At 41.0% G+C, this 17098-nt stretch overlaps 1 protein-coding gene across 5 annotated transcripts in view; it reads right to left on the bottom strand.

Moving 5' to 3' along the window:
* Window positions 1-17098, bottom strand: part of atad2b (ATPase family AAA domain containing 2B) — a 183018-nt gene that overhangs the window by 43170 nt on the left and 122750 nt on the right. For all 5 annotated transcript variants that reach the window (XR_005942985.1, XR_005942984.1, XM_041187558.1 and 2 more), the window contains exons 18-22: window positions 15944-16130; window positions 15638-15823; window positions 14400-14535; window positions 5221-5417; window positions 3537-3696 (exon numbers count right to left, since the gene is read on the bottom strand). Coding sequence is in view for 3 of the 5 variants with exons in the window: in XM_041187558.1 (XP_041043492.1) it covers window positions 3537-3696; window positions 5221-5417; window positions 14400-14535; window positions 15638-15823; window positions 15944-16130 (866 nt within the window). In the remaining 2 variants the exon portion in view is untranslated. The remainder of the gene's footprint in view (window positions 1-3536; window positions 3697-5220; window positions 5418-14399; window positions 14536-15637; window positions 15824-15943; window positions 16131-17098) is intronic.

Raw genomic sequence — 17098 nt, 5'->3', positions numbered from 1 at the left:
TGCACTGCAGCAACTCGTCAAGGCTCCTTTGACAGCATCTTCCAAACCCACAACCTCTACCACCTGGAAGGAAAAGGGCAGCAGACACATCCACCACCTGCAAGGAAAAGGGCAGCAGACGCATCCTCCACCTGCAAGAGAAAGGGAAGCAGACGCATCCACCACCTGCAAGCAAAAAGGAAGCAGACGCATCCACCACCTACAAGATCCCCTCTAAGCCACACATCATCCTGATGTGAACTGTATCACCGTTCTTTCACTGTCGCTGGGTCAAAATTCTGGAACTCCTTACCTAATAGCATTGTGGGTGCGCCTACACCACATGGACTGCAGCATTCAAGGCGGCGGCTCATTACCACCTTCTCTAGGGTAATAGATGCTCGCCTAGCTAGCGACACCCACATCCCATACGAATGAAAAAACAAACCTCAGTTCTTACTACTGCAAACAATTAAATTCATTTGCTCAAAATGAAATATCCAGAAAACTACATTTTGAACCATGACTTTAATTAATCCATACAAAATGAAAACACTTTTTTGAAAAAGATGTATGAAGCATTTCTCTTCTATAAGCAGAGATATATGGGCAGAATCCCAGAAATAAGCTATTCTGGTTCCAAATCATATGTTACTCCCAACTTGGAACAAGTCCTTTCAAGCAGATAACCTCTCCTTTCACAGTAAGTGAATATGTTATGAATTAATCTCTCACTAAATGTTGCTTGCTATAGGTCGTTAGCAACATAAACTGTTACTTATTTAGCACAAGGCAAGAGGCACCAGCGGCAATGTCTCAGCGTAATCGAAAAAGTGTTTCACGTTAAAGTTTATTGCGATACATTGAACTAAACGTGGCAAAATTCACTTGAAATTAAAATTTTCACTTTCTTTTCCATTCTACTCTGACTTTATTTCAAAGCAAATTTGTGTGATCAAATGGAGAGCCTTGATGTTGGGGAAAAGAATACTTTCCATTTTGGGTACCCAGTATAAAACACTCCCAGGTCATGTATAAAATGGTCTAATGAACTTCGAACTCCCTCTACTTTTCTTTTGAAAACAACAATACATCTAAATCCCAACCTCAATAGTATGCAAACCCTAATGTAATATTTTTCTACTTCCAGACACCAGCTAGCTTGAACTTTGGGTATTGTTAATTTTGTTGATGCCAAATTATCAGTGTTGTGACTATGAATCTTCAACCAAAACAAACTTTGATTTTGAATAACCTATCTCATGCAAAATCCTTACAATCAGCAGACAGAGAAAACATATCCTATCATTAAAATAGATTTACATAAGAACATACAAATTAGGAGCAAAAGTAGGCCACTCAGCCCCTCAAGCATGCTCCAGCATTCAAAAAGATCATGGCTGATCTGATTGTAAACTTAACCCCACATTCCTGCCTACCTCTCTGTTAATCAACAATCTATTAGCTCTGCCTTAAAAATATTTAAAGACTCTGCTTCCACTGCCTTTTGAGGAAGAGGTTTCCAAAGACTCTCAACCCTCAGAAAAAATGTCTCCTCATCTGTGTCTTAAATCAGCAACTCATTTTTAAACCATTATTCCTAATTTTACATTCTCGCTCCTCTCCGCATCCACCCTGTCAGGACCCTTCAGGATATTAAAGGTTTCAATGAAGAAGCCTCTTACTCTTCTGAACGCCAGTGGATACAAGCCTAACCTGTCCAACCTTTCCTCATAAGACAACCTGCCCATTCCTGGTATTATTCTAAACCTTCTGTGAACTGCTCCTAACGCAATTACATCTTTCCTTAACTAGAAGACCAGTACCATAGTCTTGGACACACTTGTTTCTCTCTCAAAATGAATGTAAAATTCAACTATATTATGATCGCTGCTACTTAGGGGTGTTTTAAGTATGAGGTTATCAATTAATTCTGTCTCATTGCACAATACCAGGTTGAGTGTAGCCTGCTCTCCGGTTGGCTTCAGAACATGTAGTTCTAAGAAGCTATTCCAAAAACATTCTATGAACTCCTCATCTAAGCTAGCTTTGCCCATCTGATTTTTACAGTCTATATGTAGATTAAAATCCCCCATGATTTCTGACAAGCTCCCATTATCTCTTTTTTTATGCTCTGTCTGACTGTGTAGTTCCAATTACACCACTCCCGCAAGAGACTTCTTGCCTTTATCATTTATTTCCACCCAAACCACTTCAACATCCTGGTTTCTTAAGTTTAAGTCATCCCTCTCTAATGCACTTATACCATCATCAATTAACAGAGCCACCCTTCCACCTTTTCCTAACTTCCTGTCCTTCCTAAAAGTCTCGTACCCTTCAATATTCAGGTCCCAATCTACGTCATCCTGTAGCTATGTCTCTGTAATGGCTATCAGGTCGTACTTATTTATTTCTATTTACGCTATCAGTTCATCTGTTTTGTTTCAAATGCTACATGCGTTTAGATACAGCGCCTTTAGTCTAGCCCCTTTATTATTTTTATAGCATCTAGCCTTATCTGCTGATTTACTTAGATTGATACTCTTTGTCCCTTCCTGTCACAGACTGTCTATCATTTCCCAGAATAGTACCTTTCTCTATTGTCGTCTCTACTCTTTTTGGTTTACCACATCTTCTCAAATTTTATCCCTTGCCCGCACTATTCAGTTTAAAGCCCTCTCTGCTTCCCTAGTTATGTGGCTCACGAGGACACCAGCCCCAGCATAGTTCAGGTGTAGACTGCGCAATAGTACAGATCCCACCTTCCCCAATACTGGTGCCAGTGCCCCATGAACTGAGAGCCACTCCTCCCAAACCAGTTTTCAAGCCACACATTCATTTCTCTAATCTTATTTGTCCCATACCAATTTACACCTTTCAGGTTCTCCTTCTTAATTTGGTGCTTAATTCCTCATACTGACTACGCAAAACCTCCTTTCTCATCCTGCCTATGTCATTGGTATCTACATGGACCATGACCACTGGATCCTCCCCCTCCCAGTGCAAGTTCCTCTCCAGCCCTGAGCAAATGTTCCAAACCCTTGCATCGGACTAGCAACTTAGCCATCTGGATTCTCACTCCTTGTTACAGAGAACGGTGTCAATCCCCCTTACTATACTGTCCCATATGACCACCAAATTCCTGTGTGCTCCCCCACTTGAATGGCTTCCTGTACCAAGGTGCCATGGTCAGTCAGCTCTGCAGTCCACCCTGCAGTCCCCACTCTCATCCAAACAAGCTGAAAGAACCTCAAACCTGTTGGACGATTGCAGAGGCTGACACTCCTGCACTTTGGGTTCCCTCACCTGCCTCAGCTGAATCTAGCTCACAGAGTAAATCACTGTGATACTGTTGTTTTCCATACGCTTCTGATTTCATAATTTTCTCAGCAACCCCTTAATTGCATAAGCACATAATGTTTGTTCCCTTATAATTGGGTTGATAAGGTTTCAGACATGATCCTAGTAGGAATTGTATTTATTTCTTGCAGTCAAAATTAAGTTCGCTAGTTCATTTGTGACTCTCACTCCAGTGTCTGTTTTAAATTCCATCTTACCTCCAGGAACTTTATCGGGATTATACTCAAGAGCATTGCTACAGATGAGGTTAATATCTATCAGGAAGTCCTTCACGGTTTCATATTTGTGGTTGTCAATTTTCATCATCATTGTTGATAAGTCCATTGGCTGGATGATGACTTCCAAATAGTCAGAAACCTACAAATATTTTTCAAGGAATAAGCGGTGATCAAAGAAATTGAACAAATGAAACATGTGAAGTTTAAACATTAAAGAAAATCATAGAAGTGTTTCTGCAATATTAAGGGAATATCAGTTGAAAAGTTCTGCCTAAGAACCAGCACTGCCACTTGTGGATTATTTGACACACTGAATCATACCAGCTGATTCTCAACAGCTTGGGGTTTTGCAATTTTTAGTTGGCTGATTGAAATCACCTATTCAATCATCTCCTCTGTTCTCACATATTCTCCCTGAATATTCATAGAACAAGCTCTTCCATCTTATGCTGACAGGTAGCCTTCAAGATATTCCTTGTTTTAACTGTGCTTTTCTTTTCATTACCTGCATCCATCTGTTATCGACATTCCAAACTGGGATAGTTCCTTCCCTATAGCTCCAATTCCCAAACCACCATCTATTTTAAATAATTTAATAGCTGCCTCAATTTCCTTATTGTTGCTAATTGGTTTAGGTGCAGCTCATTTCTCCTGTATCAGTACTTGTTTCTGAAACATTTCTAATTACTATGAACGTCATGATATTTTCACATCAGGTAGCCATTCATTCACATTTTCAATTTTCTACTCAACACTTTACCAAATACCAAGGGCAGAATTTAGTGCCCTCCCTGAGGCGAATTTGGTGGTGGGGAAGGGGGGGGGCTTTAATTGGGCAAAAACCCCACCATCTTTCTGCCTCTGACCCAATTAAGTCCATAGTGGGAAGACTTGTGGACAGCTTTCTTCCCTTGTCACCAATTGAGGCCTTTAAAAATGAGCAATTAATGCCATATAAGGTCTAATACCATCCAGTTACACTTGGGAAACCTCTAACTGTTGTACTTTTACCTTCCTCTGTAAAGCCATAACTTTTAACTTTAAAATTTTTGATTAACAAATAAATGCTGCATCTTTTCGCCCATCAAGCATAACTCATAACTCACATCTTAGCTACTTCTCCTAATTTTACTTCTGCCATTTACTATTAATTTTACTTCTGAAATGTTCCCAATTAGATTATACATCAATTAGGTGCTGCCTTTCACAATACTTATGTTCAGTTTTAAATTTTCCTTCAGGTGGTCCTTTTTAAACTTGTACTTCTCTTGGTTGCACCATTATCACTTTAGTTTAACTCACATGATTCCCTTCAACTTGCACTTGTGTTTTAATTAAGCATCTGTCAATTGTACTTCTAAGCCATCCAATGTGTGTATGCAGCCAAGCTCATTCTGCCCATACTTGACTTTCATGCAAGTGCCACCTGCCACGAGGGATTACCGACCTATCCTCTTGCTACTAGCTGTAGTATCACTCCTGAGATTCAGTAACTCAAAGATCAGGAATCAAACCTGGGATGATCTTGGCTCATATGGCCCATCAGCACATTATACTGCATTCACACTTTGATACATTGGAGAGTCATAGTTTAGCAAACTATTGCTAGGGCCCCCAGCAGAAAACTCCTTATATCAGAATTTTAAAATCTACCTTAACTTACCTCTTCAATGTCCACAGGCTTACTAAAGATACTAAAACGTTTGTCAGTGGCAAGTCGTTTGGTAATATCCCTGAGAAATAGTCGAAGTTCCCGAAAGGTATTTTCCTCCTGTTCTTCTATCCGTTTTATTTCTTCCTCTGATAGTTGACGTGGTGCAGGAGGCAATGCTGGTGGAAGGACTTCCAAGGCAAGCAAAGCTAAAAAAAAGATGCAATAATGGTAAAAAGTAATTTATTTATATAAAGTTTATAACGTAAATTTAAAGATTTTTTATTTTGTATTCTGAAAATTTATACAGTTTTAACACAAGGAACCCAAAGTGAAGCTAATCACAAATAAATTCACACATACCCACAGAGAAAAAGCCCTAGACTTTACCAAGTACTGTATAATGCAATGCACCTATCTACTGAACCATTGTGTAGCAATCTACAAAAATCATAGTAAAAGAAATTTTCAGACAAAAATTTCAGTCTGTACACTACATGTTAGGATGCATTGAAGTAACAAATCACACTACACAAAAAAACGCGTTCTGAGATGGTTAAAAGGTTGACTGAGTGCAGCTGAGCTAATTGAGTGAAGACTTGAGAGTTTGGTTAAAGGGGAGTTTGGTGAAGGGGGAGAGGAGGGGATGTGGGAGGAAGTGTTCATTTCCTTTTTCTATCTTTCTCATCCAATATAAATTGGCTCTTGCTCTACTACAGGGAAAGGATCTAGCTATTTGGTGAGTATCTGATAAGTGGTTAAGTTCTAACCCTAAGGTTTAAAATAGTTAATAAAATATATAAGAAAGCAACATAAATATGTGATTAATATTGTGTGTTTTAAATAATTACTTAATTAAGGATGGCAGGACAGATGATGTGTGAAGGCTGCAGAATGTGGGAGCTCCTGGATAACATTGTGATCTTGGGCAAACATGTTTACAGTAAGTGCTTGCGGCCTGAGGAACTTCGGCTCAGTCACTGAGCTGGAGGTTGAGCTACAGACTCTGCGACAAATCAGGGAGGGGGAAAGTTACCTGGATGCTTTGTACCAGGAGACATTCACACCATTTAGGATAGGGTCTTCCGATTTCATCAGTGGCCATGAACAGATGGGTGTGACTGCAAGTGAGGCAGGTAAGGGGACCCAGAGCGCAAGAGTGCAGGGATGTAGGGGTGTGGGCCTCTGCAATTGTCCAATAGGTTAGAGGTTCCCTCAACTTGTTTGGGTGAGAGCAGGGGCAGCAGGGTGGATGAGCAAACAGTTTGCTCATCCAAATGGAGGGAGCAAAAAGAAATGTAGTGGTAGAGTGGGCAGTACAGTGAGGGGGATTGACACTGTTCCCGGTAGCAAAAAGCGAGAGTCCAGACAGGTTTGTTTCCTGCCAGTGCAAGGGTTTGGTACATCTGCTCAGGGCTGAAGAGGAGCTTGCAGTGGGCGAGTGAGGATCCAGTAGTTGTGGCAAATCAGCATAGGACAAATAAGATTAGAGAAAGAATGCGTGGCCCAAAGACTGGTGTGGGAGAAGTGGGTTCCAGTTCATGGGCCACTGGCACCAGTATTGGGAAAAGTGGTAACCGCACCGTTTGAACGATCTACACCTGAACCGTGCTGGGGCTGGTGTCCTCGTGAGCTACATAACTAAGAAAGTAGAGAGGGCTTTACGCTGAATAGTGGAGTCAAGGGATCAAAGTTGAGAGTGGTAAACCAAAGAGTAAAGACAAGAGAGAAAGGTATTAATATGGGAAATGATAAACAGACTGTGACAGGAAGGGACAGAGAGTGCAATTCTAAGAGTAAATCAGCAGATAAGGCTTGTCACTACAAAAATAATAAAAGGACAAAACTAAAGGCTCTGTATCTAAATGCACATAGCATTCGAAACAAAAGATGAACTGATAGCGCAAATAGAAATAAATAAGTGCGATCTGATAGCCATTACAGAGACGTGGCTACAGGATGACATAGACTGGGATCTGAATATTGAAGGGTACGTATCAATCAGGAAGGACAGGAAATTAGAAAAAGGTGGAGAGTGACTCTGTTAATTAATGATAGTATTAGCACATTAGAGAAGGATGACCCAAGTTCAGGAAACCAGGATGCAGAAGCGGTTTGGGATGAGATGAGAAATGATAAAGGCAAGAAGTCACTTGTGCGAGTGGTGTATAGGCCCCCTAAATGGAACTACATGGTAGGACAGAGTATAAAAGAGATAATTGGAGCTTGCCAGAAAGGTGCAGCAATAATCATGGGAATTTTAATCTACATATAGGCTGTAAAAATCAGATGGGCAAAGAAGGTAGCTTGGATGAAGAGTCCATAGAATGTTTTCGGGATAATTTCTTAGAACAATACGTTCTGGAGCCAACCAGAGAGCAGGCTATACTAGACCTGGTATTGAGCAATGAGATAGGATTATTGATAACCTCATAGTATAGGCACCCCTAGGTACCAGCGATCATATTATGATTGAATTTTACATTGATTTTGATGGAGAAATGAGTGCATTGAAGATTGTTATTCTAAACTTAAATAAGGGCAATTATGAGGGCATGAAAGCAGAGCAAGCTGAAGTGAACTGGCAATTGAGGTTAAAGGATAGGTCAATAGAAATTCTGTGGCTGACATTTAAAGGGATATTTCAGAATACACAGAATATATACATTCTAATGAGGAAGAAAAAATCCAAGGGGTCATTCACCTGTGGTTAACTAAAAAAGTTAAAGACAGTATCAAACTTAAAGAAAAAACGTTTAATTACGCAAAGACGGGTGGCAGGTCAGAAGATTGGAAAGAATTTAAAGAACAGCAAAGAATGATAAAAAGATTAATAAGGAGGGGAAAATCAGAATATTAACTAGTAATGTAAAGATGAATAGTAAGAGTTTCTATAGATATTTAAATAAGAGTTAACAAAGTGAGCATTGGTCCTACAGAAAAGTACATCTGGGGAATTGATAATGGAAAGTAGGGAAATGTCAAATGAATTAAAGGGATATTTTGCTTCAGTCTTCACTATAGAGGATACAAGCAACATCCCGGAAATAGCTGTAAATCAGGAAATGGAAAGGAGGGAGGAACTTGGGACAAACACAATCACTAAGGAAGTAGTATCAAGTAAATTGTTGGGGCTGCAGGCTGACAAATCCCCAGGTCAGGATGGATTTCACCCTAAAGTACCGAAAGAAGTGGCTAGCGAGAAAGTTAATGCGTTGGCTTTAATTTTTCAAAATTCTCTAGATTCAGGGAAGATCCCGTTAGAATGGAAAATAGTAAATGTTAACTCCTTTATTCAAAAAGGGAGTCAGAAAGCAGGAAAGTACAGGCCAGTTAGCCTAACATCTGTCATAGGGAAAATGTTAGAAGCTATTATTAAAGATGTTATAGCTGGGCACTTAGAAAAAGTCAAGACAATCAGGCAGAGGGGTAGGCAGGAATATGGAGCCGAGGTTACATTCTTTTCAGCCATGATCTTATTGAACGGCGGGCAGGCTCAAGGGACTGAGTGGCCTACTCCTGCTCCTAATTCATATGCATGTATGTATGTCCGTATGCTGACACATCTGCTAGACTAGACCTGAAGTGAGTGGTGAGAGAATCAACATGAAGGGGGAAAACCTACTTGATCACATTCTCACCAATCTACCTGCAACAGATGCAACTGCCCATGACAGTACTGGTGGGGGTGACCACCACAAATCCATGTGGATACCTTCCATTGTGTAGTGTAACACTCTCACTGTGCTAAAAGGAATAGATTTTCAACTGAGCTAACAGCTCAAAACTGGGTATCCATGAGGTGCGGTGGGCCATCATCAGCAGCAAAATTGTATTCAACCATAATCTTCAACTGCTTGGTCTGACATATTCCTCAGTCTACCATTAGCATCAAGCCAGATGCTAACCAGGTTAAACAAGGAGTGCAGGACAGCATGCTCGAAGCAACATCAGGTATACCAAAAAAATGAGGTGCCAACCTGGTAAGGTAAGGTTACAGCACAGGACTAGAAACATGCTAAATAGCAGGAAGTGATATGAGATAGACTAAGATCTAAGCAATTCCACAACCACTGATCAGATCAAAGCTCTGCAGTCCTGCCACAAGTCACGAATGGTAGTGGACAATTAAAAAAACTAACCAGAGGTGGTGGTTCCACAAATATCCCCATCCTCAATAATAGAGAAAAGACAAGGCTGAAGCATTTGCAACTATCTTCAGCCAGAAGTGCTGAGTGGATGATCCACCTCAGCCTCCTCCTGAGGTCCCAACATCACAGATCTCAATCTTCAGCTAATTCAATTCACTCCACCTGATATCAAGAAACATCGGAGGCACTGGATACTGCAAAGGATACGGGCCCTGACAACATCCTGGCATGTTGTATGGAAGAACTGAGCTCCAGCAGTAGCTGCTTCCTTAGCTAAACTGTTCCATTACAACTGCAACACTGGCATCTACCCGATGATGTGGTACATTGCCCAGGTATGACCTGTCCACAAAAAGCAGGACAATCCAGTACAGTGCTGCTCCATCAGTCTAGTCTCCGTCATCAGCAAAGTGATGATAGAGCAAAGTGAAGGATATTTAACAGTGCTATCAAGTGGCAGTTACACAGCAATAACCAGCTCACTGCCAGGGCTACTCAGCTCCAGATCTCATTACAACCTTGGTCTAAACATGAACAAAAAGAGCTGAACTCCAGAGGTGAGCTGAGAATGATTGCCCTTGACAGCAAGGCAGCATTTGACTGAGCATGACATCAAGGAGCCCTAGCAGAACTGAAGTCAACAGAAATCAGGAGGAAAAATCTCCATTGGTTGAAGTCATATCTGACACAAAGGAAGATAGTTGTGCTTTTGGAGGCCAAACATCTCAGTCCCAGGACTTGGCTGCAGGATTTCCTCAGGGTAATGTCCTTGACCCAACCATCTTCAAATGCTTTATCAATGACCTCCGCTCCATCTTAATATCAGAATTAGGGATGTTTGTTGACGACTGCAGGGCTCAGTACCATTTGCCGCTCCTCAGATATTAAAGCAGTCCATGCCCGCATGCAGCAAAACCTGGGCAATGCTCAAGCCTGGGCTGTTAAGTGGCAAGTAACATTTGCGCCACAGAAACGCAAAGCAATGACCACCTCCAACAAGAGAGAATCTAACCATCTCCCCTTGAGATTTCAACAGCATAACTATTGCTAAGATCTCCACCATCAATATCGTGGGGGTTACCATTGACAGGAATTTAACTAGATTTAACAGTGGCTACAAGAGCAAGTCAGAAGCTGGGAATTCTGCACCTCCCGACTCTCCAAAGCCTGTCCACCATTTTCATGGCATAAGTCAGGAGTCTGGTGAAATACTCTCCATTTGCCTGGATGAGTGCAGCTCCAAGAACACTCAAGAAGCTCAACACCATCCAGGGAAAAGCTGTCCACTTGGTCAGCACTCCATCCACTATCTTAAACATTCACTCCCTCCACCATCAGTACACAATGACAGCAGTATGTACCATATACAAGATGCACTGCAGCAACTGGCCAAGCCTCCTTTGACAGCACCTTCCAAATCTGCGACCTTTACTGCCTACAAGAACAAGGGCAGAAGATGCATGGGAACACCACCACCTGCAAATACCCCCTCCTAGCCACACACCATCCTAACTTGGAACTATATTGCCATTCCTTTATATTCAAGGTGTTAAAACCTGCAGCTCCTTTCCTATTAGCACTGTGGGTGTACCTACAGCAGATGCAGCGGCTCAAGAAGGCAGCACCATTACTTTCTCGAGGAGCATTTAAGGATGGGCAACAAATAGTAGCCTTGTGAGCAATGCTCACGTCCCATGAAATGATAAAAATAAATTCACTGCTAATCCCTAGTTGGCCTGAGGTGGCGGCGGTAGGCCTTCTTTTTGAACTGTTGCAGTCTTTGTAATGAGGACGCCCACAACTAACCCAGTGGCTATGAAGGAATATTGAAATGTATCCAAGTCAGGATAGTGTGCAACTTAGATTGGAACTTGCATGTGATGTTCCCATACACTCATTTTACTTACCTTTCCAGTATATAGTACAGTTATAGTCAAGGGGCTAGATGTTTAGGCTAGTGAATAAGGTGTTGATCCATCTTGGATGGTGTCAAGCATCTTGAATACTGTTGCAGCTGCATCCATCCAGGCTAATGGGCAGTATTCAATCACACTCCTGACCTCTATCTGGAAAAGCTTTTGGGACTTAAGTGCTGAGTCACTTGCCACAAAGTATCCAGCTTCTGACCTGCTCTAGTAGCCACCACCATGTGTGGCTGGTCCAGTTGAGTTTCTGGTCAATGGTAATCCACAAGACCTTGGTGGTGGGAGAACCGATGATAACAATGCCATTGACTTTCAATGAAGGCTGGTTAGGCGCTCTTTTAACACTGTGGTAGCCAACAACAGAATCTCAAACCTAAACAGACCACTTTGAACTTTACCACGGTGATGTGCCAAGTAGACCTGCAACAGGCTTTGATTCACTTATCCTGAAACTGAGTAATCTTGTGTATAGCAAAATGCTCTGAAAAGCTATTCCAAGGACCGGTAACTCAGATCCAGAACTAAAGACTAATGCTTTTAAAATATTGGGATTAAAGTTGATCTGTAGAAGACCAAGCATGGTGTGCATTCAGTTCTCGTGATCCAATAAACAGTTCAGCATGTGGAATGAAGATGACAGCTGTAACACAGAGAAAACATTCCATGTGTGAAAACCTGTGAGGAAGAGAATCCAATCTAGATGGCTGAAAACCAGCACGGGGGCCAACTAACATGGCTGCTTGAAGCAAAATCTTTATTAATGGGATGTCCAACCTTGGCTCAACATAAGAATGAGGGAAGTTGACCAAGCTGAGTTGCCAAACTGTGATAACTACCTCGTGGATGCAACCTGAGCAGTCTCAACAGTAAGCTCTTATGAGCCAATTGCCAATTTGCAGATACCACTATACAAAATACACTGCAATACCTAAAGGCCATTTTGTGAATGCCTGGGGAATGAAGATGGGGCAGACTGATGTTAATATCTGCAATCCTAAAAATTGAGCCTACAATAGCTACTCAGCAACATGAAACTTAGCATCTTACAAGTCTAATGCAGCCAACTTGTCTTCAAAGCACAATGTCTAATATTCTACAGCAATGTTATCTTGACCTGAACAACTTGCTTAGAGCTGGAAGATCAAGAATTGAACAGCACCCTTTCTATTTTTTTAAACTACATAGTGACTTTAATGGAAATAACCCTGCTGTGATCTGGGTTAATTCACCTAAATCTGGTGATAAAACTATTTTGGTTACTGGTAGAGCCACACTCAAGGTTCCTCAGGTAATCCCATCTGGCACCAATGCAAAAGCCAAAGTTTCCAGACATAGAGATACAGAATCTATACAAGTTCATGGCTAAAAGACCCAAGATACTGTTAGGTTTCTATCACACACAAGTTCTGTCATATTTGACGGAGGCATGTGAAACACCTATTGTGGCTATCTGCTAACCTAACTGCATTAGCTGAAACAGATATATGCTGTAATCATCTTGAAATATTTTTAATAATATATTAGTACCAATCTTATTTGAAAAAATACTGGAAACCAGTGTCAATGATCAATGATGAGATGATGAATGAAAATGAAGAAAAGAACTTTTAATTTACCTAATAACTTCTCATGATTTCCAAACTCCAAAAAGGGGCTTGGCATACAATAAATTGCTGCAGTGATTTATGTAATTGATGCAAAACCATTTTGTGCCCAGAAAGATCCCAAAAACTGCACTAAGATAAATGACTATTTTTGGTGCTGGTACTAAGCAGTATTTAATGCACAAAATTTTCTGATATGGGGAGCGACGAACGACTGAAGAAGTCCCAACATGTGCAAATGCGTGGTACTTGTGTGGGAAGTTTAAAACTCTGATTGCCGGTTTTACCCTGCCTGGATTGTTGCATGATTGTCTATGACAGTGTGATCAGATGAACATGTCCACGAGGATTTGGACTCTGCCCTATACTTACTCTGGTTTTTACATAGATTTGCTTAGAGCTTTTCCTAGCATTTGTAAGCCTGCTGAGGAGCACAACTCTAAGTAAATCAGCTGGACTGTCAAAGCACTCTAGCACCCACAGTACCCCAGACAGTGCTCACCTCTACCCTCACTCCTGGCAATGCTCATCCCCACCACCCCTCCTCCTGGCAATTCTCACCTTCACCCCCCTCACGGCATTGCTCTCCTCCACCACCCCCCTGGCATTGCTCATTGCTCATCCCACCACCCCACCACACCCCCACCCACTATCCCAGCAATGACAACCCTAACACTCTGGCAATGGTCATCCTGCCACTTCAGCAATGCTCACCCCTCCCCCACCTTCCTCATACCGTGCCGATAAACTTAACCACCACCTCCCTGACAATACTCACCCCACCACCCCCCTGACTCAGCGTCTGGAAGAGTCAGCACCGCTGGCAGTTTAGGGGGAGGGGTGAGCATTATCAGGACATAAGTAGTGTTGGAAGGGGGCAGCATTGCCAGGGTGATGAGTGTAAACATTGGACGGGTGAGAAAGTGGGTGAACAATGTCGGGGAGGGAGAGGATGAACATTATCAAGGGACAGGGAGGGGGTGAACATTGTTGAGGTTTGAAGGAGTAGGCTGAGGAAAGGGGTGAACATTGTCCAGGGAGGGTAGGGGGTGAAACTGTCATGGGGTGTGAGGAAGGGGGTAAACAATGTGGGGGGAAGGAGGGGATGAGCATTGTTGGAGTGAGAGGGGTAAGTGAACGTTACCCAGAGTGGGGTGGTGGGGGGGAGCAGTGAGGCTGGGCAGCTCCTGAGAAGATTGACAGGTCCATTTAATAACACTAAATGATGCATCACAGTGAAGTTAGCTGCTCATGCTCTGCAGCAGTGGGATTGGTCATATGGATGTTGTATCAAATTGTCTTGAGGGGAAGTCATACTTTCTTGTGATCTAAATCCTAGTAAAAAGTGGTCTGTCACCAAACATCAAGTGGTGTGTGAAGAATGCATTGAGAAGAATGATAGGGTAATATACGCATTATTGGTACTCTCACTGTAGAAACAGTCAAACCTTTAATTGAATCATATCTAATTTGAATAAGCACATTGTTTTTTTTCCTGTCTTAGCTCTTACCAGCTTTCTTCTTCCTTGGTGGAGGCTTTGCTGCTTGGTTTAATATCAAATCTTCAAAGAACTTTGTTCTTTCATCTTCATTAGGTTTCTGTAAATCTACAACTTCCCCGTAATTGATTTCAAAAATGCATTTAACCTTAAAATTTTAAAAGAAAATCATTAAAAGTAATGTCTGTCCTTATGGTAGACTGAAAGTTCAAATAGATAATTGTGCCACTAAACATAGGATGTGAAATTACAAAAGATGTGCTGGTTAATATTAACAGATAAGACCTAGCAAATTAAAGTTTTACTACTCAGAAAAAAAAGCAATATATTCACGCACATTTGTTATATATCATTAGCAGTACGTGCATCCATCACTGTTACAATGCAAATTTTGCTCTGACAGTCAGAACTGCTGCTGAAAACCTGAATTCATTATAAAGGTGCATATTTTAAAACATTAGCATGTAATTTTATTTACTGGAAACTCAGTGAATAAGGACATTTGTGGCAGTAGTACTAGCAGAAAGTTTACAAGAATGCAAGTTGCTCTACGTACTTTGAACTGTAAGGGTCAACTGTAAAAATTCAGCTTCGAGGAAGTTTAAATTAGAGCACACTGTTATCTTAATGCTTAGGCATGTATCGGACCCTTATATGTACATTTTGTTTTACATGGGCCTCTAATGCCATGCTTCTATTTAAAGCTATATTTATTTATGAAAGCACTGCATCACTTTTTGGTTACATCACAATATAGACAACATTCTGGAGTCAAACTGTTATTGTTGTGTGAAACACCCAAACACTGACAGTTTGTGTTGCTGTGAAGCCATACAAATTTCATACAGCATGCACACCTGAATTACAGCATCATTTTACATCTCCCAAAATCTGAAGTCGAGTAATAAATTAAATAAATTCAAGCACTAAAGGACAGTTTCTCCATGGAAAAATTCTTGATCACCCTATTGCTTGGAGGCTCACCTACACCTCTCTGTAGAAGTTGAACAACTCACCTAAGAAAAGCCCTAGCTCTTGGTAACTTCATTACACCTTAGATTATTTAATATAAGTTTTTGCAGAATGCTAGACGCACGTTTATCATATGACACAATTTATGAAAGTTGTTTTCAAGTACAATGAGTACTCTTACAGGGAGCCAGCAATGAGCACAGTAGTCTGAATGGCCTTGTTCTGTGCTGTAACTATTCTATGATTCTATATGCAGCTCAGTGAAATTGATAACCTACCTCATCTGGCAGCTCAATATATATTGTTTCGGAGGTAGCCAATATTAAAATAGGGGAAAAGGGTGGAATGTCCTGAAGCAGAGTCAAGAAAGTAGCTCTCACTGTATCACTGACTGCATCCCACCACTCTTTAATGTGAGGCACATAAACCACACTTGGTACTGTGCGACGTGCCTCGCGGAAAACCTAGGAAGGAGTGAAAGAAAGGGAGAGAGAAAAACAAATAGTGATTTATTGCAACGCTTAGTTCAAAAATAAGTCATATGAATCATATATACTAGATTTCCTCATTTTCTTTATCCTCACCTGTGCACATGACTCCTCTGGTGTTTTGGCACTAACTGAGTACACTGCTGGCAGATCTAACCTATGCACAGAGAACTTCTCAAGTGAATGAAGCAAAGCAGGTGCAAGATGTGAAGTCTGGCCAGATCCTTTGCTTCCACAAAGAAGTAACCGAGGACGATGGGATGTTGGCTGGTGATGTGCTGACCTGCAAAAACAAATCTTCGATTGAGTATTTCCCAATTCAAACAGACGTATAGTATTGTATTGTGTATTCAGTAAGTCTAATTTTTTAGAGACTGAGGGAGCGCTGCACTTCCAGAGGTGCTGTTTTTTTATGAGATGTTAAATAGCAGTTCTATCTGCCCACTCAAGTGGACATAGAAGATCCCATGACACTATTTCAAAAGGAGAGCAGAGAAGTTATCCCCATGTCCTGACCAATATTTATTCCTTAGTCAACACCACAAAAACAGATTATCTGGTCATTATCACATTGCTTGTGGAAGTTAGCTGTGCTCAAATTGGTTGCCATGTTTCCTACATTACAGTAGTGATTACAATTCAAAAGTACGTCATTGTTGTTGGGATGTCCTGTGCTTGTGAAAGGCACTATATAAATCTTTCTTTTGAAAGAATTTGGGACAACTCCACATTTTTATGCTAACTAAAGAGCTAAACATTTAAACCCTTCAATAACAAGATGCACTTCCCTTCAACACTACTTGAAATGATAACCAAGATACAGTTTTTTAAGCACACTAACCTAAAATGCTAATTTTCCAGGGTGAAAGTAGAATACTATTACCTTTGTGTTCAAAAACACTGCTCCTACAACCTCCCCACTAACAACTTAATGATCGCAGCCATATCACTGGGATAAGTACCACAAGTGAAACAAAATTAATGGGCTGTCATATTCTTTTCAATAAAAACTAAAATATTCCAGTACTCATGAACAAAAATGTATGCTGGCACTTCTCTTTGTTAAAATACTATTACTCAAACAAGTAGCACAGCTGTTAAGTTCCTTTATCTGTCGCTGCACATTACTATTTGAGACTTTGGTTTAACAGTTATAGAGGCTATCTTGAAGCCTAGTTCTTTAAGACAATAAAAAAAATCAAAGAAAAGCATCATGCAATAAAATATAAAGTGCAATACTGAAGAATACAT

The sequence above is a fragment of the Carcharodon carcharias genome, chromosome 5 (assembly GCF_017639515.1).
Source record: "Carcharodon carcharias isolate sCarCar2 chromosome 5, sCarCar2.pri, whole genome shotgun sequence".
Classification (NCBI taxonomy): Eukaryota; Metazoa; Chordata; class Chondrichthyes; order Lamniformes; family Lamnidae; genus Carcharodon; species Carcharodon carcharias.
The sequence above is the reverse complement of the archived record's forward strand: the minus strand, read 5'-3'. Positions and strand labels throughout refer to the sequence as shown.